General features: G+C 38.9%; 1 protein-coding gene across 14 annotated transcripts in view; it reads left to right on the top strand.

The window, feature by feature from the left end:
- The window catches only part of FGGY (FGGY carbohydrate kinase domain containing), a 413,290-nt gene that overhangs the window by 148,885 nt on the left and 238,139 nt on the right, over positions 1–26,266 (top strand). For all 14 annotated transcript variants that reach the window (XM_072730788.1, XM_072730787.1, XM_072730782.1 and 11 more), the window contains one exon: positions 8,958–9,073. In XM_072730788.1, coding sequence (XP_072586889.1) covers positions 8,958–9,073 — 116 coding nt within the window. The remainder of the gene's footprint in view (positions 1–8,957; positions 9,074–26,266) is intronic.

The following is a 26,266-nucleotide window of genomic DNA, read 5'->3' as shown; positions in this document are numbered from 1 at the left end:
TTATCTTTTAAAGATACAGGCACAAAGTCCATTTTCTTTTAAAGAAACTTAAAAATGAAAGCAGGCCTCTTGTATCCACCCACATATTTATTGATTCTGATACTTTTCATTACTATGTATCAATTCATATTTCCATTTAGTGTCATCTTCCTCCTCCCTGAAGAATTGCCTTTAACATGTCTTGCATGTTTCTTGGAAGTGAATGCTAATTTTTGTTTGAAAAAGCCTATCTTTCATATTGATTGTTTGGAGATATTTTTTTTTCTGAATATAGAATTCTAGTTTGAGGGGTGCCTAGGTGGCTCAGTTAAGCATCTATCTGCCTTCAGCTCAGGTCATGATCCCAGAATCCTGGGATTGAGCCCCACATCAGGCTCCCTCCTCAGTGGGGAGCCTGCTTCTCCTTCTCCCTCTGCTGCTCCCCTTGCTTGTGCTCTCTGTGTCAGATAAATAAATCTTTAAAAAATTTTTTCTAGTTTGATGTTTTTCTTTTTAAAACTTTTCAGTACTTTAAAGATATTCCACTTTCTTCTAGGTTGCATTATTTCCGGTAAAAAGTCTGCTGACCTCGTTAGACTATTCTTCATTGTGAGTCTTTCCTCAGACCACTTTTAAGACTGTCAACCTTTAAAAAAAAAAAAACGATTTGATCATATAATGTGTCTTGATGTGGTTTTCTTTGTGTTTATCTTGCTTTGGTTTCGGTGACCATGACTCTGTAGGTCAATAGCTTTTATCAAATTTTTAAAAATTGGCCATTGTTTCTTGAAATATTTTTTATTAGATGCTGACATTGTTAATTTTATGTTGTCCAGTGTCTGGGTTTTGTTGTCTTTTTTGTTTTTGTTTTTGTTTGTTTGCTTGTTTTTCTAATGACGAGCTACTTTTTCTGGCAGACTGTTAATATGCTTTTGGCTTTGTTTTATCTTTTGGAACCTTCTTTCAAAACTTTTATTGGAAACTTTACACAAGAAGGTTCAGTTATACTTCTAAATCATTCTTTGAGGGTTTCCACAGAATGTCCCAAGTGATCCATGAGGATGTTCCACTCTAATTTTAGTAACTCAGATGATTCTCATTCTCAGCTCTTTGTGAGCTGAGAACTGTTCAGCTCTTGGCCTTCCAGTCTCCTCTCACCAGACCTCATGGAGCATCCATGTACGTATCTGCATCTTCATAGTTAAATATTTGATGGGACTCTGCAGATTTCAAGGACCCTCTTTCTGCATACCTACCTTCTTTTTGAAAGTCTGTGCCATCACAGCTTCCAGCCACCTCAAATTCCTTAAATCCTGATCTCAGTCTTTCTCAATTTTGTGACCCTGACTTGTTTTCCTTGGCATCCTTTCTGCTTTGTGGTCAGGAATAGGCTTCTTGGCAGAAAGCCAGAGTGATGTTAGGGCTCACTTCATTTGTTTCCTTCTCTCAGGGATCACAGTTCTGTGCTGCCTATTGTTCAAGGTCTGAGAGCAGTTGTGTCATCTATTTTTTTTTTCCTTTTATGATTTCTTAAGGTTGGAAGTGGGGAGGTAAAATCCAGTCTCTGTTACTCCATCATGGTTAGAAGCAGAAGCTTCTATTATTGCTACTCCACTAAGAGTTTCTATCCTGATGTGCCCTTTAACTTCATCAAATACTTTTCTTTCTTCAATATAAGTTGATCATTTTTCTCTCCTTTAATAAAATACTATAGCAAAATACATAAACCTTGTATTATTAAAATGTTTTGGAGTGTTGTTCATGATAAACTTTTCCCCCTCATTTTTTATATAAAATTTGATCATGCCTTGCTTAGAATTTTGTGCCCCCATTCATAATGTGAGAGTGGCCTGATTTTTGTTTCCAATACTATCTGCTTGGTTTTTGTAGTATAGTTATCCTAGTTTCATAAATAACTTGGGGATCATTTCTTCTTCTAGATTCTGAAATAATTTGGAGTGCTTTGTTCCTTGAACATTTGTTAAAATTTTCTGGTACAACCATACAGGCTTGAAGTTTCATTTGAAGGATGATTTTTAGCTATTGGCTTATTTTTTTCATGGTAATAAGTTTATTACGGTTTCAAGTTTTCTTGAGTCATTTTGGTAAGTTCTGTCTTTCTAATAAATTTCCCGTTCCATCTAAATTTTCAAATGTACTAGCATAATTTATTTACTTAATATCTTTTTTCTAGTAATGTCTGCTTTATCTGTAGTTATGTCCCCCATTTTCAGTCATGATATTTGTTATTTTTTTCCTTCTCTCCTTTTCCTTTTTTTTTTTTATTTTTTAAAATTTTATTTATTCATGAGAGAGACAGAGAGAGCAGCAGAGACATAGGCAGAGGGAGAAGCAGGCTCTACACAGGGAGCCTGATGTGGGACTTGATCCTGGGACCCTGGGATCATGCCCTGAGCTGAAGGCAGATGCTCAACCGCTGAGCCACCAAGGCGTCCCCCTTCTCTCCTTTTCCTTCCTCAGTTTTACCAGAGGATTTTTTGCTTGTTTATATTGTCTTTTCCTCGAACCATATTTTGGCTCTTTTGATTGCCTGAGTTTTATCTTGTTATGTTTTATCTTTTGTATGCTTTTATCTTTACTACTCCTTTTGATCTTTTTTTTTCAATTTAATCTATTTTTGTTTTTCATAATTTCTTAAATTATCTGCTTTGGTTATTAATTTTCAGACATTTTTCATTTCTAATAAAAACTTTTAAACTGAGAATTTCTCTGTAAAATACCATGTTGCCTATCTAGTCTCTGTTTGTATCATAAAATGGTCTCCCTCTCTCTCCCCTACATGAGCATGTAGAGTTGAGCTTATAAATTGTATTTGAGCCCTTTAATTCCTCAGTAGTCATATTAATTGTTATCCTTTTGGTTTATTTGTTTCCTTAAATTCTGAAAGTACAGTAAAATCTTTTAAATAAATCCTCTTTTCACGTGCCTTTTTTTTTTAAATCTGGGAGCTCTCATATATTTCACATTATGTTGTTCATTCATAAAATATAATGAACAGTAATATTCAACAGGATTGAGAATTTTGTAATTATGTAATACTCCTCTTAGTCTTGGCTAATATTTTTGATCTTATGTTCTACTTTGATATTTAAATTGTCATATTAAAAATTGTATTTATTTCTTTGTTGACCTTTTTTAAAAAAGATTTATTTATTTATTTTCAAGAGCAAGAACAAAGGGTGGGGAGGGGCAGAAGGAGAGAGAGACAGAGTTCCAAGCAGACTCCATGCTGAGTGTGGAGACCAGTGAGAGGCTCAGTTTCATGACCCTAACCTCAGGACCTGAGCCTAAACCAAGAGTCTAATGCTTAACCAACTGCACCACCCAGGTGCCCCTCTTTGTTGACCTTTTTATAAAAAATATTTTTATCACATTAAAAAAATCTACATTGTAAAGAAGATATAACTCAATTTTAATGCCAGTGTGATTATTATTACTATCTTTTGACCACTTGTTGAATTCAGCCCATTCACATTTGTTTTCATAACTGAAATAAATGACTTTATTCTTTCCATATTTTTATTTTCTATTTATATTACATTACGATCTTTGCCTTTCCCTATTGATTGGTTTAATCTGGTTACACTGACTTCTTAACTTTATTCTTTTTTAATCTTGTTATTTTGAGAATTCTACTAAGCTTTTTTGCCTCTGTTAGAAATTACTTTTTCATTCCGTACACTAAACTTCTGTTCTTCCCTAGTGTACATACGCATGCATGTGCATAGTGCTCCTATGTACCCCTTCTTCAGTTTCTGACTCTGATGTTTTGCTAACAGTATTTTCACTTCCAGGTCATTAATAGATTTTTCCTTCTAATATAGCAGGAAAACTTAGTATTACAAATTCCTGTTTACGTCATTTATCATCATCTATGTAGATTTAAATATATGTGTATGTGTGTGTGCACACATGTGGAGAGAGAGTGAATATCAGTGCTCACCACCACTGGTTCCTCTAGTCTTTGATGTCTCTTATGTGAATCACTTGTCTTTTTGGTTAAGTTCATTATCAAGTATTGTCCTCAGAGCACGTATATGGGAAGTTTGCTTTTTGAGTCCTTGCATGTTGAAAATGTTTTTCTTCTGCCCTGACAGCTGAATAATATTTTGTCTGGGCATAGGATACTTGGATCATTTTTCTTAATAGTCTGTACATTGTTCCACTGTCTTCTACATTCCAGAGATGTAGATGAGAATTCCTTAGCTAGTCTGAATCTCTTGCCTTTGCAAGGAACTTACTCTTTCTGTCTGGAAGCTTGTATAATTTTCTGTTTATGCTTGAAATTCAAGTATTTCCTGGATTCACTTCCTGGACTTAATGAGAGTTTTAATCTACAAGCTTAAATCTTGCTTCAGCTCAGTGCTCAGTATATTAAAAAAAAAAATACTGTATTCATTTAATTATAGCATCTCTTTCATCTTTTGTGTGTGTGTGTGTGTGTGTGTGTGTGTGTGTGTATGGTTTTTTAAAAATTTTTTCCTTTTCTCTCTTAAAAAAGAAATCCTAACCAGAAATCTAGTTATTCTCATGTTACACTGCTGGATCTGCTCTCCACGCCTCTTCTTTCTTCCCTCATCATTTCTCTCTTTATGTCTTTCCTCTGGGTAGTTATGATATGTTGTTCATTTCATCTTCCAGATCATTAATTTGAATTTCAACAGTGCTGGTGATTTTTTTCTTTCTTTCTTTCTTTTTAGTTCTCCTGCAGAAAATTTTATTTTTATTTTATTTTTAAAAATATTTTATTTATTTATTCATGAGAGACACAAAGAGAGGCAGAGACACAGCCAGAGGAAGAAGCAGGCTCCCCATGGGGACCTCAGTGCAGGACTCAATCCCAGGACTCTGGGATCACCACCTGAGCCAAAGGCAGATGCTCAACCATTGAGCCACCCAGGTGTCCCTGCAGAAAGTTTTAAATTTAAAATTTAAAATCAGTGATTCTTGTTCGGAAAGTCTTTCTTGCCTCCTTCCAAACTCTTGCTGCTTCCCTTAGTAATGCTCAGTTCCTGTGGTTTCACCACCCTCTCTTTAGAGAGGCCTGTCTCCTCCACATGTTTTCTGATATCAGCTCTCACATGAACTGGTCCCCTACATTAGGGTTTTTTTGTTTGTTTGTTTTTTGTTTTTCTGCCTGCTCATTGATTGCTGTTCTTTTGACTTGCACATGGGATTTTATAGTTTCTTCGGCATTAACAGATCTGAGAGCAGCGAAGGACAGCAGTTTCTGCCCTGGCACTCTGGCTCCAGAGAACAAGCAGCCAATAGCCTCTTTTCCCTGGGATAGCAGTCCTCCCTGGCTGCCTGTCTGTGGAACAAGTTAGCCTGCTACTGTAGCCCCAGTCTTTCACCATCCCCTGCCTGCAATTGTAATCCTACGAAGTACATCCTCCACCCCCAAGGGGCTGCTGGTAGGGCAGCTTGCAGGATGGTGAAGTTGGGAGTTGCACACTGCTCACGAACACCTCAGGGAATGACAGAACCTTGGTCTTAAAAGAGGCCTCAGGGGCAAAGCAACCCTTTCCTTCTGCTACCTGTATCTTACTAAGGCAGCTACTCACTAAGATAAAATCATATTCTCTGTCCTGGAGATTTCGAGAGAACCTGTGGCCTCAGATGTATTCTCTACACTTTGCCAGTTCTGCTACTTTTACACATTCATATTGCCGAGGAGTTGATTTAAAGGGATCCATGGGAAATGGACCCTAATAGTGTTTGAATTATCCTGATGGAAGATGGAGTTGCCCCAGGCATCTGCACCTGGCAACTCCCTGCCTCCTGGGCTCAGTCATTTTCCATCAAAGCAGGCTCCCTGGCCATCTGTTTGAACTTGCTGTGAGGACTGAGACTTCACTCTCCTTGCCCTCACTGGGGGGAAAAATCTACTTGGAATAACTTAGTTGTGCTATAAAGTATTGAGTTGTGTAACTATTAACCATTACAAACCACAACCAGTGCTCCATAGTTTAACACGATAATCACGTATTTGGCTCTTTTAGGCTGTGGTCTGCTGGGTGGTTCTTCTAGTGTTAGCTGAACTCACTGCATCAGGTCTTGATTGCCTGGAGGGATGTGTGATCCAGGCTGGGCTTGGTGGATCACAAGCATCTCTTGGAAGAGATACGCTCCACATATCTCTTATCCTTCTCTCCCCAGTGGGCTAGCTCCACATGATTTTCTCAAAGCTATGCCAGAGGTTCAGGAGAGCGAGCAGAAACATGTAATGCTTCTTGAAGCTTCGATTTGAAATCAGAATGCTGTCCTCCTGACTTATTCTTTTGACCAAATCCAGTCATGTGACAATCCAAAAATCTAGAGGTAGGAAAGGAGATCCTGTCCACATTGTGGAGATGGCAGGGAGTGAGGTAGCATTGCAGATTACATGGCAAGAGATCTGGAGGGTCAGAGATTTGGGGTCAGGAACTCAACCTGCCTCTGCTATTAAGAATGAGAATGCAGGGCAGCCCAGGTGGCTCAGTGGTTTAGTGCTGCCTTCGGCCCGGGGTGTGACCCTGGAGTCCCGGGATTGGGTCCCACGTCAGGCTTCCTGCGTGGAGCCTGCTTCTCCCTCTGCCTGTGTCTCCGCCCACCCCCCACCCCCCCCGTATCTCTCATGAATAAATAAATAAAATCTTTAAAAAAAGAAAGAGAATGTAGTATTTTCAAGTTAAAATGTTACCTCAAAAGAGAGAGCCATGAGTTTAGTTGGAGGTAGTGTAGAGGTGACTTTCGAACTAGACCATTATAGATGACCTGAAGTTTGCCTAGTAGATGAGAATGAGTGGAAAGAACAATAAGCAATTAAGACAGAGGGCAGAGTTAAGCAGTCAGATCAGAGGCATAGAATTCTGCACATGAATGGGGCATTTGGAGAGCAAAGAGTTGTTCTGTATGGTTGGATCATTAGAAATAATCTGTCTACACCATCTTCTGTTACAAAGCATTGTTCTTTGCAGTAAGCTCTCAGAGCTTCCAAATTTGGAATCCCAAGCATCCTGCCAGGAGGAATTAGCCTACTTTGTATTCTTTAGTATATGCTACATAGGTGACTACCTTCTATACCTCAAAATTTAAAAAAAAAAAATCTTTTAAGTAAGGTAAAGGATTTAGCATGTGTGTATTACATTTCTATTGGTGCTATCACTGTTTTAGGATATCTTTTCTGCCTAGCTCAGCTCAATGTGCTCTTCTGTCTACACAACAACTGAAAAAAAATCAGTAATGATCAATAACTTTGTTGGCTTTCAAAAGACATTTAGGTCTCACAATATGTTACCTCCATGGAGACTTTCTTGCTTGATATTTTCTCCCTTTCCTCCCACCGGGTTATATCAGATTCCCCTACTAACAGTTTTCATTTCTCTCTTTACCTCCTTTTTAGAACATTATTGTTAGTATATGATTTTAGGTGTGATTGATCAATTTCTGTCTCCCCCAGCTTATGTGTCAACTTCTATGAGAGCAGAGGACCGAGTCTTTTGCATATATTAGTTCCCTAGGGCATCACAATGTACCAGAGTTGTAGTAAATATATGAATGCTGAATATTTGAGTGGGTAAGTGAATCAGTGTGAATGATTGATTGAGATGCACCTAGACCTTGACTCTATATGATAATTTGTGTGTAAAACTGTGTGAACTTCCCAGGCTTATCACTTACCTGTAGTGGGGCAGACAGACCATATTCTTTTGTTAGTGCTGCCATTCATTCAGTATTCATTGTGGCTCAATGTGGACTAAATACTAGAGGTAGAGCTGAGCCGGGCTGGATCTACTTTGAAGGAGTAGCTGGAGTTAGTGGGAGAGCTAGGGGAATGACAGGCAGAGACAGTTACTATGGTCATTGATAAGGCTGTGTCCAGGTTAAAACTTAGAGAAGAGGCTTTGGACTCCGCTTGTCCTTCACTGGGGCTTCTTGAAAAGGGACAATCTGAGCTGAGTCATGAAGGCTAACTAGCAAATACTTAATAGTGAAGAACATTGTAAGCAGAATGAAACAAAGATTTCCGTGCACAGGGAAGTGAGAAATCAAGGCCTGCTACGGGAAACTTCAAATAATCCAGTTTTGCAGAATGGAGCAAGCAAGAGTGGGAATTGGCAAGGTGGGAATCTAGCGGTTGGTATAGTCATATTACAAAGGGTGTTGTAAGCCCTGCTAAGGATTGGACTTTTTCCTGAAGGCCATGAGGAGCAATTGAAAAGTATTATTCAGGGAGTGATATTATTAGGTTTTGTTTTATAAGGTTTGCTATAGACACAATAGGAGTATAGAAAGCAGTAACACTATTGGGAAGATGTGTAAAGAAGCAGTTAATTACACAGCATTTTAAGGGCTGTGGTAGAAGGGATGTTGCATGTTCCAGGAGCTCAGAGGAGGAGCACCTATACCCAGAACTGGCAACTCAGCCAGGGCTGAACAAGTGTTTGAGTTATCAGGGAGAGGAAGGTGGGAAGAATTTTCCAAACAAACAGAAGTAGGGCAAAGGCACAGAAATGTGCGAGGATTTTTCTTTTTTTTCCGGAAAACTGCAACTGATTTTTTATTGTCAAAGTATAGAATTCTAAGGGTGAGTGTAGGAGAAATGAAGCTGGAAAGTACCTTCCAGCATTGCAGCCTAACTCCTGTTAAAACATTGCTTTAGACTGGAGCTACCATATATATATATATATACCAAGCACTTTTTACATTTCTTTTTACCTTTTTTATTGAGAATTTTGAACATTCACAAAACAGAGTAGATCGTAAGCATCCATTTACCCATCACTCAGCCCCACAACCATCAACCCATGGCCAGGTACAAATGGAGTCTTTAGATTTGAACAGGGATGTATAATTACTTACTTTGGCTTATTCTACTTCTTTAACACTACTGCAGCTATCTAGGTAGGTATTTGGCAAAATATAAAGGAAACCTGACTCATATTATTGGTTTTACCTCTCTTCTGTTTTCTTAGATCTCTCTGCTCCCTCGTGTGCAAATGGACATACTCTGCAGAGAAAGGCTGGGATGATAGCTTCTGGAAGATGATCGGATTAGAAGATTTTGTTGCAGATAATTATAGCAAAATAGGTAAAAACCAAACAAAATGAAAACATCTGGAGAGTAATTAGGTGTATATATATATATATATATTAGGTTATTGTCTTTTTGTTTGTTTTTTATTTATTTATTTATTTTAATGAATTGAAGTACAGGGGGTGCCTGGGTGGCTCAGTTGGGTAAGTGAATGACTTTGGCTCAGGTAATGATCTCAAGGTCCTGAGATCAAGCCCTGCATCAGGCTCCGCCCTCTGTCTCTGCCCCTCCCCCTGCTTATGCTCTCTGTCTCTCTCAAATAAATAAATAAAAACTTTAAAAGAAGTATTGCAGAAACTCAGCCCTGTTTTTCTAAGAGAAATGAGTCTATCGTAATGGGTCAGCCATGACTAGTAGGCCTTTGTGTTGGGGCTCAGGAACTGAGTAGAGATATAGGCTGTGGAAGTCTGCATTGAAATATAAAATCATAGTCATTGAGGTAGGTAGAGGAAGACATTTGCATGGAGTAGCTGGGAAGAGCATAACTGGGGCAGTGGGGGGGGCGGTATATGGATTGTTTCCAATCAGTACTAGGAAAATGCTCTGTGAATTAGATTCAAGGAACCAGGTAAGGCCATGAACAGAAAGAAAAATATTTGAAGAGATAAAAATTAGAAGAACAGGAACAAGATAGAAACTATAACATGAGCCAGTGGTTCCTGCCTAAGGAAGTCCTAGACTTTCACTTTTATATGACTGGGTAATAAAGATGTGGGTGACTAGTAGGAATTGACTTGGTGAAAGAATTGATATGCTAGACACATATATGTAATGATGGTTGGCATTTTGAAGTTTAAGGTTTGCATGTTCATTTCACAGAAAGTTGTTGGTTTCCTATAGTTACTACTTGCAGTTGTAGTAAGCTGTCATCAGATAGGCAATTATCCCTAAATAAATAGAAATGTATTGTACTTCGTGTTTACGCTAAATGTTATAATAATAAAAGTGTAAAGTATGGTGGATTAAACAAGATGGAAGGTAATTCCCTTTTTTATAATAGAATAGAGGCAAGTTACTATCAGGCCAGCTCTGCCATTGTCACAACAAGGCCTCCAACCTTGGGTCCAAGTTGGTGACTCCACTTCTTATCAGTTCCCAGTCAGTGAGTGGGAGGAATGAAAAGGACCAGAGGAATCCATCCACATTCTTCTGGAGAGACCATAACATGGAGATGAGCCACATCATTTCTGATTGCATCCCATTAACCAGCACTTGGTCATAAGGCTCCACTAAGCTGCAAGGGTAGCTGAGGAATGTGGCTATGGGCCGGGTAGCCATGTGTCCATGCATATGGCCAGCTTAAACTTGGAAGTTGTGCTATTAAATATTGCTGAAAAACTGGTATCTGCTACAACTTCTGACTGCCCTTGATAACTGAGTCATGTAGTAGATTATCTCAGTTCAATCTTTCTCTGGGGAAATCCTCGTGACCCGTCTATTAAAGGTCAAGAGTTTCAGGATAAAATCATCAAAGATTCAAGTAGCACCTATACTACTATGTTGTAAATAGTATAATTTGATTGTCTATCATCTTTTTAACTATTAATTGCTGAGTCTAGGGAAAAGAACAGTCAGAGTAGTATATAGAAAGAGCCATTCTGGAATTTCTGTGGCTCCCTTGAAATCCTGTCTGGATCTGAGCTGGTAGAGAAGGTGAAGAGCATGGGACCAGGGAAAAGAAGAAGAAAGCAAAGCAGCAGTCATTTGTCATCAGCTATATTCTGATTCCTTTGGTAGGTGGTTTATATACATTATCTTTAATTGGCCCTCACAAAAAAAAAAATAAAAAAATAATTGGCCCTCACAGACCTGTTGGTATAGCTATTCCCATTTTATGGATGGGAAAAATGGGATTCAGGTCCTTGTCCACGATTAAGGTATCAAATCAGTGTTAGAACTAGGGTCTCTAACTACACATTTTTCCACCAAAGCGGACTGGGATATACAAAACTAAGGGAGCAGTTGTAGCTATGTAGTTGGCCTCCAGTGGGATTATACAGTGGTTCAGTATTTAGCACCCAGAACCAACATCAGCTAGACTGGAACGAGTGTGCGTAACTGGACAGGAGTAAGTGTGATGGGATTTCAGCTGATAAGTGGAGTATAACTTCAGAGGTCATGGAAAAGTATTAATACCATGAGTCGTATGATGGTTGGCTTTAAAATTCTGGATATTCTGCTATTTGGAAGAAGTAGCTTGGACAGCAACTGGGGAATAGCGTTGATCTTTTATTTGGGGGCTGAGTGAGCCAGCTAGAGGCTGGCATGTTGGGACTCCTGCCAACCAGGCTGGGTTTTTAGACAGTGCTTCTTGCTCAACAGGGAAAGTAGGCATCCACACAGGAAGCTCATGCTTACCTAGAAGCTTCTGGAGGTCAGGAATCACTGTACCTTACCCTTGAGTCTTGGCATAGTGATATTGATAAAAATCTGTTGATGGAATGCGTAAGACCAAACAGTTGTTAGAATGGAGACAGATGGCAAGAGTTAAGAGAAAACTGTGGCAAAGAGTTGTCCTGGGTGTCTTAGTTCACTAGGGCTACTATAACAAAACACCATAGACTGAGTGACTTACAACAAATTTATTTCTCATAGTTCTGGAGGCTGGAAAGTCCAAGATCAAAGTGCCAACAAGGTAAATTTAGTTCTGAGGCCTCTTTTCTTAGCTTGTTGGCAGCTGCCTCTCACCATGTGCTCCAGTAACCTCTTCTTTGTACATGTGCAGAGAAAGTGTGCACAAGAGAATGCTCACTGGTCTCTTCCTCTAAGGACACAAGTCCTATTGGATCAGGGCCCTAGCCTTTTTAAAAAGATATATTTATTTATTTTAGAGAGAGAGAGAGCATGCATGAGTAGGAGGAGGGGGAAAAGGGGGGGGGGAGAGAGAGAGAGAGAGAGAGAGACTCTTAAGCAGATTCCCTGCTAAGCTAAGAGCCCAACACAGGGCCCAATCATGACCTAAGCTGAAATCAAGAGTCAGACACTCAACTGACTGAGCCACCCAGGCACCACAGGGCCCTACCCTTTTGACCTTGTTTAACCTTAATTTCCTCCTTACACACCTTATTGCCAACTATAGTGACATTGGAGATTAGGGGCCTTCAACATAGGAATTTTGGGGACATAATTCAGCCCATAGCACTAAGATAGTAGTGCACTGGTCATTAGAGCTAAAGCAGAACCACCAAGTCCTGAGTCCCCAGTCTGCTATTCCGTAGGTACCCCATGAACTTGCTGTCTTGATGGAGGACCATCAGGACCAAGTGCTAGGGGAGGGTCTCTTGTCTTGTAAATGAGGGGTGCTGGCAAGATAGGTCTAAAATCCTGAACCAGGAGCTAGAGGGTTTCTCATTCTGACACTAATAAAGTTAGACAAATCTCTTAATGTTTCCATATAGTCTTACCTATGAAGGCAGAATTAATGGTAGCAATTAAAACTTACAGTTTATGCCTCTCAGACATGATACTTTTGCATTATAACCATTATCTTTGTAAATTTTTAAAACTGTATAACAGAGTTGTTTCTATTTATCCTCTTCTACAGCTGAAGAAACCAAGGATCAGGAAAGGGAAAAGGGTTTAAATGATGGTCGCACAGTTTGCAAGTGGTAGCAGCAGAATTCAGACCCATGTTCGGATGATTCCAAATTCTGCTTTAACCATTTTTGCTATATCGACTTCCAATTAATACTCGTTGTGTGCTTATGAATGGTAGGTGACAAATACTAACCCTGTTTCTCCTTCTATATTTCAAGCACATTTCTGTGTACTTTCCCATTCCTCGTTGCATGTAATTCTCACAATCCATGACAGAAGTAATGTTACCTTGTTTTAGGTGAAATTTTGATAAATAATCTCCTCCAACCTCATGCAGAAGCAGTAAATGCTAAGTCAGGGTTGAAACCCTCCCGGTGGGAGGCCCTAGAAAGAGCTGATATCTTATGGGAATACAAACTTCAACTTCAATTACTTTTGCCCTCCCCTCCCCCTAAATTTAGTTGTTCTTCTGAGTGTTCTCATGGTATATTGACTCTATCTTAGTATAGTACACACTGGTAACCTATGTGTGTCTTGATCCTATACTAGACCATGAGTGCCTTGACATCAGGATTTTTACTAATTTACCTTTGTGTCCTCAGTCTTGGCCAGAGCACAGTACACTTTAGTAGCTCAATTACTATTTGATTGATTGGTAAATGAATAAATTGACTGGGATGGCTAGACCTGGTAGGTTGGCACTTTGCTTTTAAAAGCTACAGTGCTATTTACTGATATTTAGTAGTATCTTTGGTGACTTGGGTCCAACCTCAGCTCTGATTTTTTTTTTTTTTATTTTAACATCTTGGTGCTCCCCCAACCCTGACACAAAACCCATGTTTAATTAGTATATTAGGTTTGCTAATAGAGCAATACCTACAGGAAATATTCGTTAAAAATCCATAATGTTAATCTAGCAGAAAATTTCCAGAGTAACTTTATTAGATTTAGCCTGTTAAGTTAATGGATTTTTAATGGATGTCCTAAGGAGACATATCATTAACCAGAATATTGCCATTACATGAATTAAAACTTACCCATTCATCAAAATTAATTGTGTGATATTTCCTTTGATTTTCATTTCTGGTGACTTGAACTTATAGTTTCAGTGTGATCCAAAAGTGGAAGATAGTAAAGAGGTTGTTAACTCTCAGTTGTGACTTTCAGAGATTGCTCTGGTAGATACTCCAGACATTCTTCAGTAATTTTTGTAACTATGAGAAATGAATCCCGGAAGCTTCCCTGTGAAGTGTTAAACATTTCCAGTGGACTCATTGCCCATCAAGATGCGGGCAATAAAGTGCAAAACCTTTTAGCAGATTTGAGCAGAGCTTCATGGATTTGAGCATTAATACAATTACCATAATTTGCTCCATGTGGAGCTTTTAGCCAAGTCTTTACCAGCCTTCCTGGGCTCGTGCAGTAAATAAATGCTTTCCCCGAAAACTGAACACCTCAGCAGCTGATGGTCTTACAGAGGGATATTTATGAAATAAATTATTGATGAAGTGTAAGTTAAGGATCAAATGCAATATTTATATGGTGCATTTGAAGGACAGGGAAGAAATTTACAATGTTTTAAGTAACTTACATGCAGATTTTCAAAGCTAAAATGTTACTACCTAATGCCTTCTCTCAAGGAGCTATTTGGATGGTTTGGGGAACATTATACAAAGTAAGGTGAAAAACAGTTTTGTGAATCAAAAGAATACTGTAGACATTTCTTCTATACTTCTATGCAATTGACACTATACTAATGAAACTGTTTAATGTTCAGAGTTGATGGGAAACCCAGTGTCTTGCAGGAATCATCTACCCATCGTCCAATAAAACGATCTGTGCCAATAAATGTTGACCTTCAGTTCCATGTGAATCATCCTCAAGTCACCCATCTAATCCTACATATCTATCAAAAGCAAACAGGGAGGAAGAGAACAGCAGGAAGAAAGGACCGTTAGGAAGATGAGCAGCATCCCACCTGCTCTCATCCATTATCCAGGCTTTCTTTCAGCATGTCCTAATTGCCTTTTAACTTCCTGGGAAGAGTGCTTCACTATGTTACTAGGGCAGGCCACTTCATGGAAACTCAGGTGCACAACATGGCTGAAATACAGAATGGTTTTTTGCATTATAGAAAGAGCTTTGTTATGTACAAGAGTGCAGGGTGCTAGCTTCCAGATCATGCATTATGTGGGGTCAGGCAAACCAGGCAAAGAAGAGACTTACAAGCTCAGGTAGAAGGAGTTACTAACTGTTAAGTGAGAGGCAAAGTTGAAGATAACAGCATGTATGAAGGAAGACTGTTCCCTAATGGGAGGAAGGCTATATTTTTAACCTCCTCTCTCTCTGCAAGACTGAATTTTAGGCACAGGGCGCTGGCTACTATCTGACACATAATACATATTGACAAAATACTTGGTGAATGAGTGAATATATGTTTGAATGGAGGATTTGATAAACAATTCCTTTTTTGGCCTCAATTGTCCAAAATACTTAATACACTCTCCATAAATTGTTTTGAATTATATGACATTACTAGGTGACAGACTGATTTCATTTCATAATTTTGGTGCTCACAGTCCTTTTTTCATGAATATATTTGCCACTTAAGAAAGAATTCTGTAGAACACATGTTGCAATCCTGAATGATAGCTGCAGTCCAGCTTCATTCCTATAGCCAGTCTCTCCAAGACTGTTCCATGACAGGAAATATTTCAAACTCCTTCACAGAAAGCAAACAAAAAAACAAGCAAAATTATTTCAGGAGGATTAGGACTCTCACTTTTTCATAAAGTAACCCTGCAGTCAACTAAAGCTGCATTTTAGATATTTATCATGTGGGCTTCACACTGAAGGTAAAGAATCATGACTAATCACAAGTGTGTGTTGAGGACATCCGTGGCCCAGTATTCACCACTGTTCTACTCTACAGTCTAAACAATTGAGGACAGTTCCCAGGGCCAAGTGAAGCAAAGTTCAGTACTGAATTAAGGAGCATGGTGGGGAAATCCTACCTCTTTTCTGAACCTGGCTAGACCCTGAGACATGCATGACACTGACCTAATCCATTCATTGGTAGGTCAAGGAGCTCACACAAAGAGATGAGACCTGGCAGGGCTTGCTTTGGCACTTGATCTGTTTAATTCACAACTGAAAGAACCCACTGGCCTGCGTATAAGTGGGTCAAGAAGAGAGACACATGCCAAACCTGCACTGACTCCTTGTCAAGGCAGTGGCACTACTTCCTTGTTGACATGGCCCCAGGGAGATTGGATTTTCTCCAGGTCTCATGGATCAGCTAAGTGATCCTTCCTCCTATGGATGGAATGTATATTAGTGTAGAAGCATGAGATTAGAGAGTTCTCATGAATGCTACTCCATCTTGAGGCAGAGAAGAGGAAATCTCCTTTGTGGAAACAGGTCTAAGGGGTTTCTACCAGTGATAGACATCAGGGCCAATGTTGGGAATCTGAATTCAGAGATATCATATCCATAGTTGTAGGTATTATAAAAATCCTTTTATGGCTATTAATACCCAATGATCTAAATTTTCCCAATAGAATTAGATATGTTTGCAAGGATTTATGCATTCATTCCTTAGAATGTGGGATTTTTCATTTAGAATTTTGCTAAACTGCTGCTCCATCATGGTATCATGAGGTTTTGATGCTTTTTTTTTAGTATATGTTTTGGGAAGTCTGGATAAATCTTTGGCCGTAGTTAATCCCTGTGTTTTCTAGGGTCTGTGAGGCCTTTCACACCACTGTCTCTCATGTCCTGTGGAGGCCATCACTATGGGTGCTCTGCACTGGGCTTTGTCTTTGCCTTTCACCCTTAGACTTTGGTCTTACCCCACTTTTTCTTATTACCCTTCTCATTTCTTTCCAGGTGATAGAATAAGGTCTTTTTAGCACTTGAGGCAAGTTCATATCCTCTGGGTACTTTACTGTCTTATTTTTATCATTTAAAACTTCTGCCTGAGATAGATAGATAGATAGATAGATAGATAGATAGATAGATAGATAGATAGATACATACATACATACATACATAAATAAATAAATAAATAAATAAATAAATAAATAAATAAAATAAAACTTCTGCCTGATGGAGAATGATCTAGAAGTCTTCATGTTAGTTAGTGATCCATCCAATCATGCATGCGTCCAAACAACTACTGCTACTAACAAACACTACTGAGTGCCTCCTATGTGCCAGGTTCTAGATTCAGGACAGGAGAAATAAAAATACTTTATCATGGTCCATACCCTTGGGAATCTCATGTCTTTGGGAAAGAGTCAAGTAAATCAATAATCTCAGTGTTTTTCTTGTTTTCCAATAAGTTTAGGACATGTTCAAAATACTGTGGGGGGAAGCAGAGCAGAAAGTCACAACAGGAGGTGGTATCAAGGAAATCATCTTATGAGATGACATTTGAGATGTCTAAAAAATATGGGCAGTAGTTTACCGGGCAAAGGTAGTAAATGTTTTTCAAGGCAGAAGAAACAGCCCAAGTAAAGGCATGGAGACACAGATGACTATAGTTGTGCATGAACTTTTGGATGTGGCTGGAGCATAGTGGACCTGGGGTAGGAAAGGAGAGGGGATTGGATTTCATTATTATTTCTTTTTCTTCTTTCTTTCTTTCTTTCTTTCTTTCTTTCTTTCTTTCTTTCTTTCTTTCTTTCTTTCTTCTTCTTCTCCTTCTTCTTCTTCTTCTTCTTCTTCTTCTTCTTCTTCTTCTTCTTCTTCTTCCTCTTCTTCCTCCTCCTCCTCCTCCTCCTCCTCTTCTTCCTCTTCTTCCTCTTCTTCCTCTTCTTCCTCCTCTTCTTTCTTCTTTCTTCTTTCTTTCTCCTCCTCCTCCTCCTCCTCCTCCTCCTCCTCCTCCTCCTCCTCCTTCTTCTTCTTCTTCTTCTTCTTCTTCTTCTTCTTCTTCTTCTTCTTCTTCTGATTTATTTATTTGATGGTGTGGGGGGCACAGGCAGAGGAAGAGAGAATCCCAAGCAGACTCCTTGTGGGGCACAGAGCCAGATTTGGGGCTCTATCACACAATCCTGATATCATGACCTGAGCTGAAATTCAAGAGTCAAACGCTTAACCAACTGTGCCACCAAGCTGTTCCAGGGGCCTGGGTTTAATTTCTAATGGGTCTTCTATCCTTCCTTAAAGAGCAGGTCAATGGTAGGAGATTCATTAAGATTTTCTCCATTCCTCTCAAGAGACGGTTCTAATTATTACTCCTACCAATACTATAAATAAAATTGTGGACAGTGTAAATTTTGTAGCTCATATGAAGATGAGTGTGTGTTGTGTGTGCATGTGCTTGTGCATACTACATCTGTTTCTTTCCTCTAATCACATACAGCACCCATTACCTATCTCCTTACCATAAAGGTTTGTTGTGGAGCTGAAAGGAGATATCAGATATCACAAGATAGTGTGGTTTACAAAGACCTGTAGACATGTTAGTCATTATCTTTTTGTTTATTTTTTATTTTTAAAAGATTTTATTTATTTATTCATGAGAGATACACAGAAAGAGGCAGAGACACAGGCAGAGGGAGAAGCAAGCTCCTCACAGGGAGCCTGATGTGGGACTCGATCCCAGGACCAGGATTATGCCTGAGCCAAAGGCAGATGCTCAGCCACTGAGCCACTCAGGCGTCCCAGTCACCATCTTTTTAAAATGTATCTTGACACCACAAGGACAAGGATCTTTACTCTTTCAACATTCAGTTCCCTGCCTCTTGGGCTTAAAAACACTATTTTTGCTCTCCCCACTCACCACTGCCACTCTTAGATTCTCAGAAGTACTGCTTCAGTTGCTAACCCTTCCAGGAATAGCCCTGCAGAGCCAGGAGGGCAAGGGAGCAGTGATGACCACATCATGCTGTAAGGTAATGGCTTTCAGAAGTCTTGCTGTGTATAAGGTTTCATGGAACTGCCCTTCCTTTCAGTATGGCATCGAGAAGAAAATTGGAAGCCCCCCAAAAGTGAGATCAGCCTCCAACTTCTCTTCTGCTGGGCAGTCAAAAAATAGAGCTTAAAGGGATCATAGAGATTTTGCTATCATGTCCTCATTTTGTAGGTGAAAAACCAAGATTCAGGGAGGTAGGGTGAATTTCCTTGGTCCTGGAGCACTTTAGTGATAGAGCTGAGACTAGAAACCAGATCTCCTGACCCCTAGTCCTGTGGCTGTTGTAGTATTCCAATGCCACTTTTCCTTGTCTTACCCTTTTCAACAAATTTTGGTTATTTAACCCATCTGGTTACTGTCATTTGAAAGGGACTTAGCACCAGAAGAATTTTGCTGGGGGACAGGCTTACATAATGTGAATTCACCCAATCCAATGTCTACTTTTCAGCCTTGCAAATGCAGGAATTAGACTTTGCCCAAGCAACCAGGGATAGTTGTATCTAGAAATATATCAGTCAAGCTTTTATGTTACTGACATAGATAAACCAAAATATTTTAATACTGTGCTAACTGTTGCCTATTTTAGTGGCTGAGAATTGGTCACCAATGTCAGACCTGAATCCAGATGGCTCTGTCATCTGTAAGCCATGTATGCTCTGCCATATGTATTGTTGGATAAGCTACTTGATTTTCCTGAGCCTTAATTGGCATATAATGAGGATTAAAGGAAATAATGCAGGTAAAGATTCTAGTACATAGTAAATCTTCAAAAAATGTCACTACTTACTATCTTAATAACTGTTCATTCTCCTGAACTCAGATTCCTCCCTAGGTGATAAGTCATGTCTGCCAAAGTCAATACCCCATGAATAATGCCATGTAATTACTGCCAACTTCTTCTGACTTTGGGGAATGCTTTTTTTTCCCCCCTGAGCTCTACCCTTGGGTACATAAGCTTTTGTTCCAAGCAACATATAATAAAATAATCAGACTTCTGCTTCAAAATCATAATCACATTCTAGTCTTACCTCCTTGAGAGCTTACCTTGACCAGAATTATAGGTTTTCCTAAATTCTTCAACACCATAACTGGTAATCTTTAGCTTTTTCTCATGAACAAAAGGGCACACATCCATAGGCAAATAAAAAATACAGAATACATAGGTGATAATTAGCTAAGAAACTCAGTGACTAATATGCCTCCAGTGCTTTATGACTTTAAAATAATATTTCTTTTCATGCACTCTCACACTGACTTCCCATCAGATTTGAAAAAATAGTTTTTATTCCAGATTTACATTTGGGAAAACCCAAAGTTAGAGCTTTTGAGTTAGACCTATAATCAAATCCCTGAATCACATTGACTGTATGACCTTGTGGAAGTCACTAAGTGTCTGAGACTTGATTTTATCTATTAAAAGGTGTAGGAATACCAACCTTGTATGGTCTTCATGATGGAGTGGTGATGTATTTAAAGTGTCTGATTTCTGGCAAAACCCCCAATAAACAGTAGCTAAATTAACTGCCATGAAAAGATTTAATACTACATAAAATACCATTAGTGATAAAGGGAGCTAATGTTGGGCTCCCCTAATGTCAAATTTTAGGAGTAACCAAAAAGGACTTCTCATAACTGTATTGATAGGAAGAAAAACTAAGAAGTTTGGGTCACTGGTTTGCAAAGATTGAGTCATATTAATGGTTTGGTTAAAAAAGAGAGAGAGAGAGAGAGAGGAAACACCCTGATTTTCCTTCTTTGTTCTCATTCATTCACTTACTGCTAGGCATCATGCTGCTTGTAGGTGAATAATGATGAACCAAAGTCAACAGAGTTCTGGCCTTTCTAGAGTTTTCAGTGTAGTGAAGAGTGCATTAGTCAATCAATCACAAAATTGGCACTGAGGTAAGTACTACAAAGAGTTGGTCAAGGGGGCTTTAAGAGTGTGTAATAATGGGATATGGCCTTGTCAGGGAAACCAGGCAATGTTTGAGGAATGGATGTTTAGACAAGGTTGATATGCATTAGCTCTGTGAAGAGAGCCGGAAACTGTTTCAGGCAGAGGGAACAGAATTTGCAGTGACTAGTAGGAGGCAGCATGATGAAGGAAGACCACTGTGGCTAGAGATGAGAAAGTTGCAACAGGATGTAAGACAATGTTGAAATCACTATCTCAGAGAATTGGCTTCATTCAGACTGAGTACCGTTGAAAGAAAATGGAAAAGCTAAGGGAGTATTTTGACCATCTCAGTCAGGGTTATATATTCATGCTCAGCTGGGTATTCACAACTAAGAAAATAAGTTGCAGATGTGATCTTGGAGTCCCTGAGAGCAATATTGAATTGCTGCTCAGATAAGTTACTGTTCCCAGTTTTCTGAAAGCTTGATCCCTAAAAATGATTGACCTGTGTGCTTCATATTAATGATATATCTTGATGTTGATTATTATGCATGTAATTGTAAAAGAAGTTGTCAATAGGAAGTAGCACAGGTTCACTTATGATAAGTTCGGCTAACCTAACCTCAGATGTTGTCTGTTTTGGAAATTACTTTCTCAGTAACGCTGTCCTTTAGATGGTTGGACATAGTCTAAGCTCCAGTAGCATCTAGTGCTGCCATTTTGTCTGTCTGCTTTTATATGCTAGATGGTTCATGTTGTCTCCTCTGTCCAGCATCACCACTGAATAAACGCTGGCTGGCTGGGGGAGATTGAGATCCAACACAGAACTCTTGATTTGCCCACATGGCCCAACTACCCAAAACGTTTTTCTTGTGGTCTCCTCTGTTTTCCATAAAAGGTACAACAGTTATCCCAGTTGGTCAAGACCCAAATCCAGAAGTTGTTCTTGATGCTTTTCTTTCTCTTTCACCTTACATTCAATTAATCAGCAGGTTCTGTCTGCTGGACTCCAAAATGAACCCTGAATTGGGCCATTCCTACCTCTTTACACTATTCCCATCCTAGTTCAAAGTATTTTCATCTCTTGCAGGATTAGTGCACCAGTGTCTTAATTGGTTTCCTTGATTATGTTCTTTCCTCTGATAATTTATTCAGTAGTCAGAATATTATTTTAATAATGTTAATCAGATGATGCTACTCTCTTGGCCAAATTCTTCCAGTGGCTTTCTATTATAATTTTAAAAAACTCTAAATCCCTTGACATGCTCTACAAAGTCCTATGTGATAGCTCTCCCCCTTTATTTCTTGCCATGCCCCCACTTATTTATTGTCCAATCACAATGGTGTTCTGTTTTTCAAACATTTCTAGTGCATGTAGCCTTTGCATTAACTTGGCTCTCTGCCTTGGCTTTCCTCAAAATACTGACATGATTATCTCTTTCTCTTGTTCATATCTCAGTTTAAATGTCATTAGAGAAGAGCCTCCTCATGCCTGGAGCTACCACTCCCTTCACTGCACCAGCAGTATTCTGTTTCTCTCTTATGTTTTCTTCTTAGTACTTGTTATTATCTTGTTACCATATTCTTGTATGTATTTATTCATTTATTGACAGAATAGCTGTTTATTAAATATTATTGAATAAATGAGTTAACTAAAATTTGAGAACTATTGATAAATAAAATGCATAGAAGAAATATATCTTGTGTGTAACTTTTTGAGGAATTTCTAGCAGTTTTCTCCTAGTTAAAATAGAAGACCTTGGAATGAATGATACATTCAGTATGGATTCCCAAAGGGCTGAGAAACTGTCTCAAAGACAATTGATAAAGGACTTAATCTCAACTCCTCGTGAGTCCCTAGTGGCATGACACGTGGCATTGAATTTTAACTTGCCCTTGATAGTATTTTCAATCAGTAACTTAGGTGAACACATAGAGGACTTGATGAATAAATATGTAAGTGAAACAAAACAGGGAAACATAATTAATACAATAACATAATTCAAAAAAATTTTTAAGATTTTTAAAATTTATCTATTTGAGAGACAGAATAAGGGCATGAGCAGGATGGTGGAAGAAGCAGATTCCATGCTGAGCAGAGAGCCCAGCATGGGGCTTCATCCCAAGACACTGAGATCATGACCCAGGCCAAAAGAAGCCCTTTAACTGACTGAGCCCCCAGGTGCCCCTCACAATTTTTTTTTAAAGAACAACAGATTAGAAGGGTAATTAAAATTAAGGTGAATTTTTACCAGGGATAAATTTAAGTTATATATTTTCACTAAACAAATGCATGGTAGAAATAGGCAAAAGATCTGAATATACAGTATAAAATAAATAAAAAAATAAAAAGACAATATATCTTTTCTAAAGAAGATATACAGAAGGCCAACAGGTACATGAAGAGATGCTCAGTGTCACTAATCTTTAGGGAAATGCAAATGAAAAGCTCTATTAATAAAAATGGCCACTATGAGATATCACCTTACATCTGTTGGAATGACTATTACAAAAAAGACAGGAAATAACAAACGTTGGTGAGGATGTGAAGAAAAAGGAGCCTTCACGCACTGTTGATTGGAGTATAAACTGGTGTAGCCACTGTGGAAAACAGTATGGAGGTTCCTCAAAAAGCTAAAAGTATAATTACCATGTGATCTAGCAATTCTACTTCTGGGTGTTTAACTAAAGAAAACTAAAACACTGATTCACAAAGATATATGCCCTCCCCCTCCCCACCATGTTGACTGCAGCATTATTTACAGTAACCAAGACATGGAAGCAACATAAATGTCCATCAGTAGATGAATAGATAAAGAAGACGTGGGGTATATGTGTGTGTACATGTGTGTATACACAATGGAATATTATTCAGCCACAAAAGAGAATGAAATCTTGCCATGTGTGACAGCATGGGTATATCTTGAGAGCATTATGCTCAATGAAATAAGTTAGAGGAAGACAAATACCATATGATCTCACTTATATGTGGAATCTTAAAACAAACAAAATACGCAGCTCATAGATACAGAGAACAGATGGTGGTTGCCAGAGGCAGGGGTGGTGGGTGAGTGAAACGGATGAAAGTGGTCAAAAGGTACAAACTTCAGTTATAACAGGTAAGTCCTAGGGATGTATGTATATACAATGTGGGGACTATAGTTAATAATACTGTGTTGCATATTTGAAAGTTGCTTCAAAAGTAGATCTTAAAAGCTCTTATCAAAAAAATAAATTTGTAGTAAAGTGACAGATATTAACTAGGCTTAATGTGATCATTTCACAATATATGCAAATATCAAATTATTGTATACTTGAAACTAGTAGAATGGTTTATGTCAATTATACCTCAATTAAAAGAATGAAAAAAGGTAGCTTCTCAGTGGTGTATATATAATCTCAGTGATAGCTTAGATTTCTTAGAGAATGCTTGATTGCTAAGGAGCAATAAACCAAGTATTTGTTTAGTACCTATTACGTAAAGTCACCTCTATATGCTTTATAACTATTAACTTATTTAATCCTTTTAGCTAGTCTAGGTAGGTGTACTATGTATATGTACTTTACTGATGTGGAAACTGAACCACAGAGAGGTTAAGGAAGTTGCTCATGTCACACAGTAAGTAATGGAGCCAGAGAGGTCTTCTCTAGAGCCTGCATATCTGAACACAGGCTGCAGAGCCTCTTGGGGCTGGGCTGCATTAAGATAGCTGCAATGTTCAGGTCAAGATCAGCAAGAGCCTCAGTTCTGGTCAGATTATATCTGAAATCCTATGTTCCATTCCAGGCCTAGCATTTATAAGAGCCACTGGGGGAAAAAATAGTCTATCTACAAGAGAATGACCCAGATAAAGAAGATAATTTAGATCCAGTGAATGTGGGAAAGAAAACAGTTGACCAGTCTGGGATTGTCTAACCAGATGAAATCAGCTGCCCAAAGTCACAAACATTAATAAATCATGGAGCTAGATTCTAATTCACATCTGTGAGACCCCAGAGCCCCTCCTCATTGCTGACTCAAGGAGATTACTCAAGAAAATCACAAAAGATGCAAGCCATCTCAGAGATTCCTTCTTCCTTTGCTCTGAACTAGCATAGGGAAAAGAGGCCTCAGGATATGGCTCTCAGAGGATTAGAGTTATCTTGGCTTCTCTGAAATTCTAGGAGAGTAAGTGGACAATATGACACTCGCAAAGGCACATGTTTCATCCACATTAAAATTCACAAGTCAGTTTTGTATGCTTCCCCTTTTTTGAAAGTTACTGAGACTTGCATCTATACCCCAGTTGGACATCTGACCGTCTTGCCATTATTGCCATCCACAGGGGGTCATTTAGTTAAGTGTTTTTGGAAAGCAGCCATTTCCAGTGGCCACCCATGTCTGTTGTATGTGGCATGTTATAGTTGCTGTCTCTTTTACTTAGCTTCTCTTGGGCCTGCAGCCAGTGGGTGATGACCTTGGTTTCCAGAGTGGCCCTTACCCCTGACTTCCAGCTCCTTTGTGATTCCCTTCAGCCCAGTCCTGTGGATTTTGATTGTAAGATACCCCTGACCTTTTCAGTTTCCCAGCACAGGCTAACCTTTCTGAGAATCCACATCAGAAGGCCACTGTGGTCAGGTTGGCAGGTCACCGGTTGACTAATGGCCTTTCCAAGATTTGCTGGCAGATACTGCATTGTTGTGAACCCTATTGATCCCAGAAGTTGGCCTGCTGCATGTACAGCCTCTGCGGACACAAGGAGGTGGTGAGTCATGGCCCCACCACCCCTACCACCCATCTGTTCTCATGGCAAGGAGAACAAAGATGATCTCTTTGTGGTATCGTAAAACCTAGAAAGACATTAAAAATTCCGTTAAATTTTCATACCCTTTTAGCTGTCGAAATGTACAATCTATTAGGAGGGGAAAAGAGCCTCTTGCAGTTTTTTTTTTTTTCCCCATTGCTCTTACTTCAGAGGCTACTTAAGGGACCAGGTAATGATCTGACGATGTTTATTAATACTTGATGTTCTGCTTCCCTTCCCCCATTCTTTCCTACCATGGACTGTGCATCTGTCTTTAAACTGAAAGTACAGAAGCTGCTGGGGGATCTTTAAGATACAGAGTTTCTGCAATGTCATAGTCGTCCTATTTATGGACCTTGTGTGTAGAGATCTTGGAGCTGCTGGGTTAGGGATATTTATTTTTGAAATGCACTTTGGGGTAATGGAAAGAAAATGGGTTTCAGAGCCATATAGCTATGAGTTTGAATCCCGGTACTGCCATTTATTAGCTGTATGACTAGAATCAAGCAAGTTACTTAACCTCTGAGGGTCTGAGTTCACTTACCTGCCACATTGAGAGAGTAGTATCTGAATAATACCTGGTAATTAGAATGACCTCACCCAGACCCCTCATAATGTAGGCCTCATGGAGAAAATCTTGTCTGATCTGAGTACTTACATTATTTTTAGTTTATCCTACTTTTTCTGAATAATTACTTTATTTTCTCTGTCTCTCATGGACATTATATTGAGTAACTGGCAAGATATCATTCATCCCTTTGGCTGCTTGAAGATTTAAAGCAAATTTGAGACTCCCCTGTAGTGGATTTTTCAGCTACTGGCGAATATGTTTAACCCTGTCTCAATTAATTTAGTTTCTGTCTGTGGTTTTATTTTGCATTTGTCCCCATTGACCTTATTCCATCCTTGTGTACTTGTTATAGGCTCCTTCAAATATTTTCTAAGACAAGATAGCACATAGAAGAAAGTCTAGAACGTAGCAGGTGCTCCATAGATATTGATAAATGTATGAATGAGTAAGGGCTAGAGAATACATTCAGAGACAAATAGAT

This window comes from Vulpes vulpes, chromosome 12 (assembly GCF_048418805.1).
Source record: "Vulpes vulpes isolate BD-2025 chromosome 12, VulVul3, whole genome shotgun sequence".
NCBI lineage: Eukaryota > Metazoa > Chordata > Mammalia > Carnivora > Canidae > Vulpes > Vulpes vulpes.
Note: the sequence above shows the minus strand (reverse complement) of the source record. Positions and strands in the feature narration are given on the sequence as shown.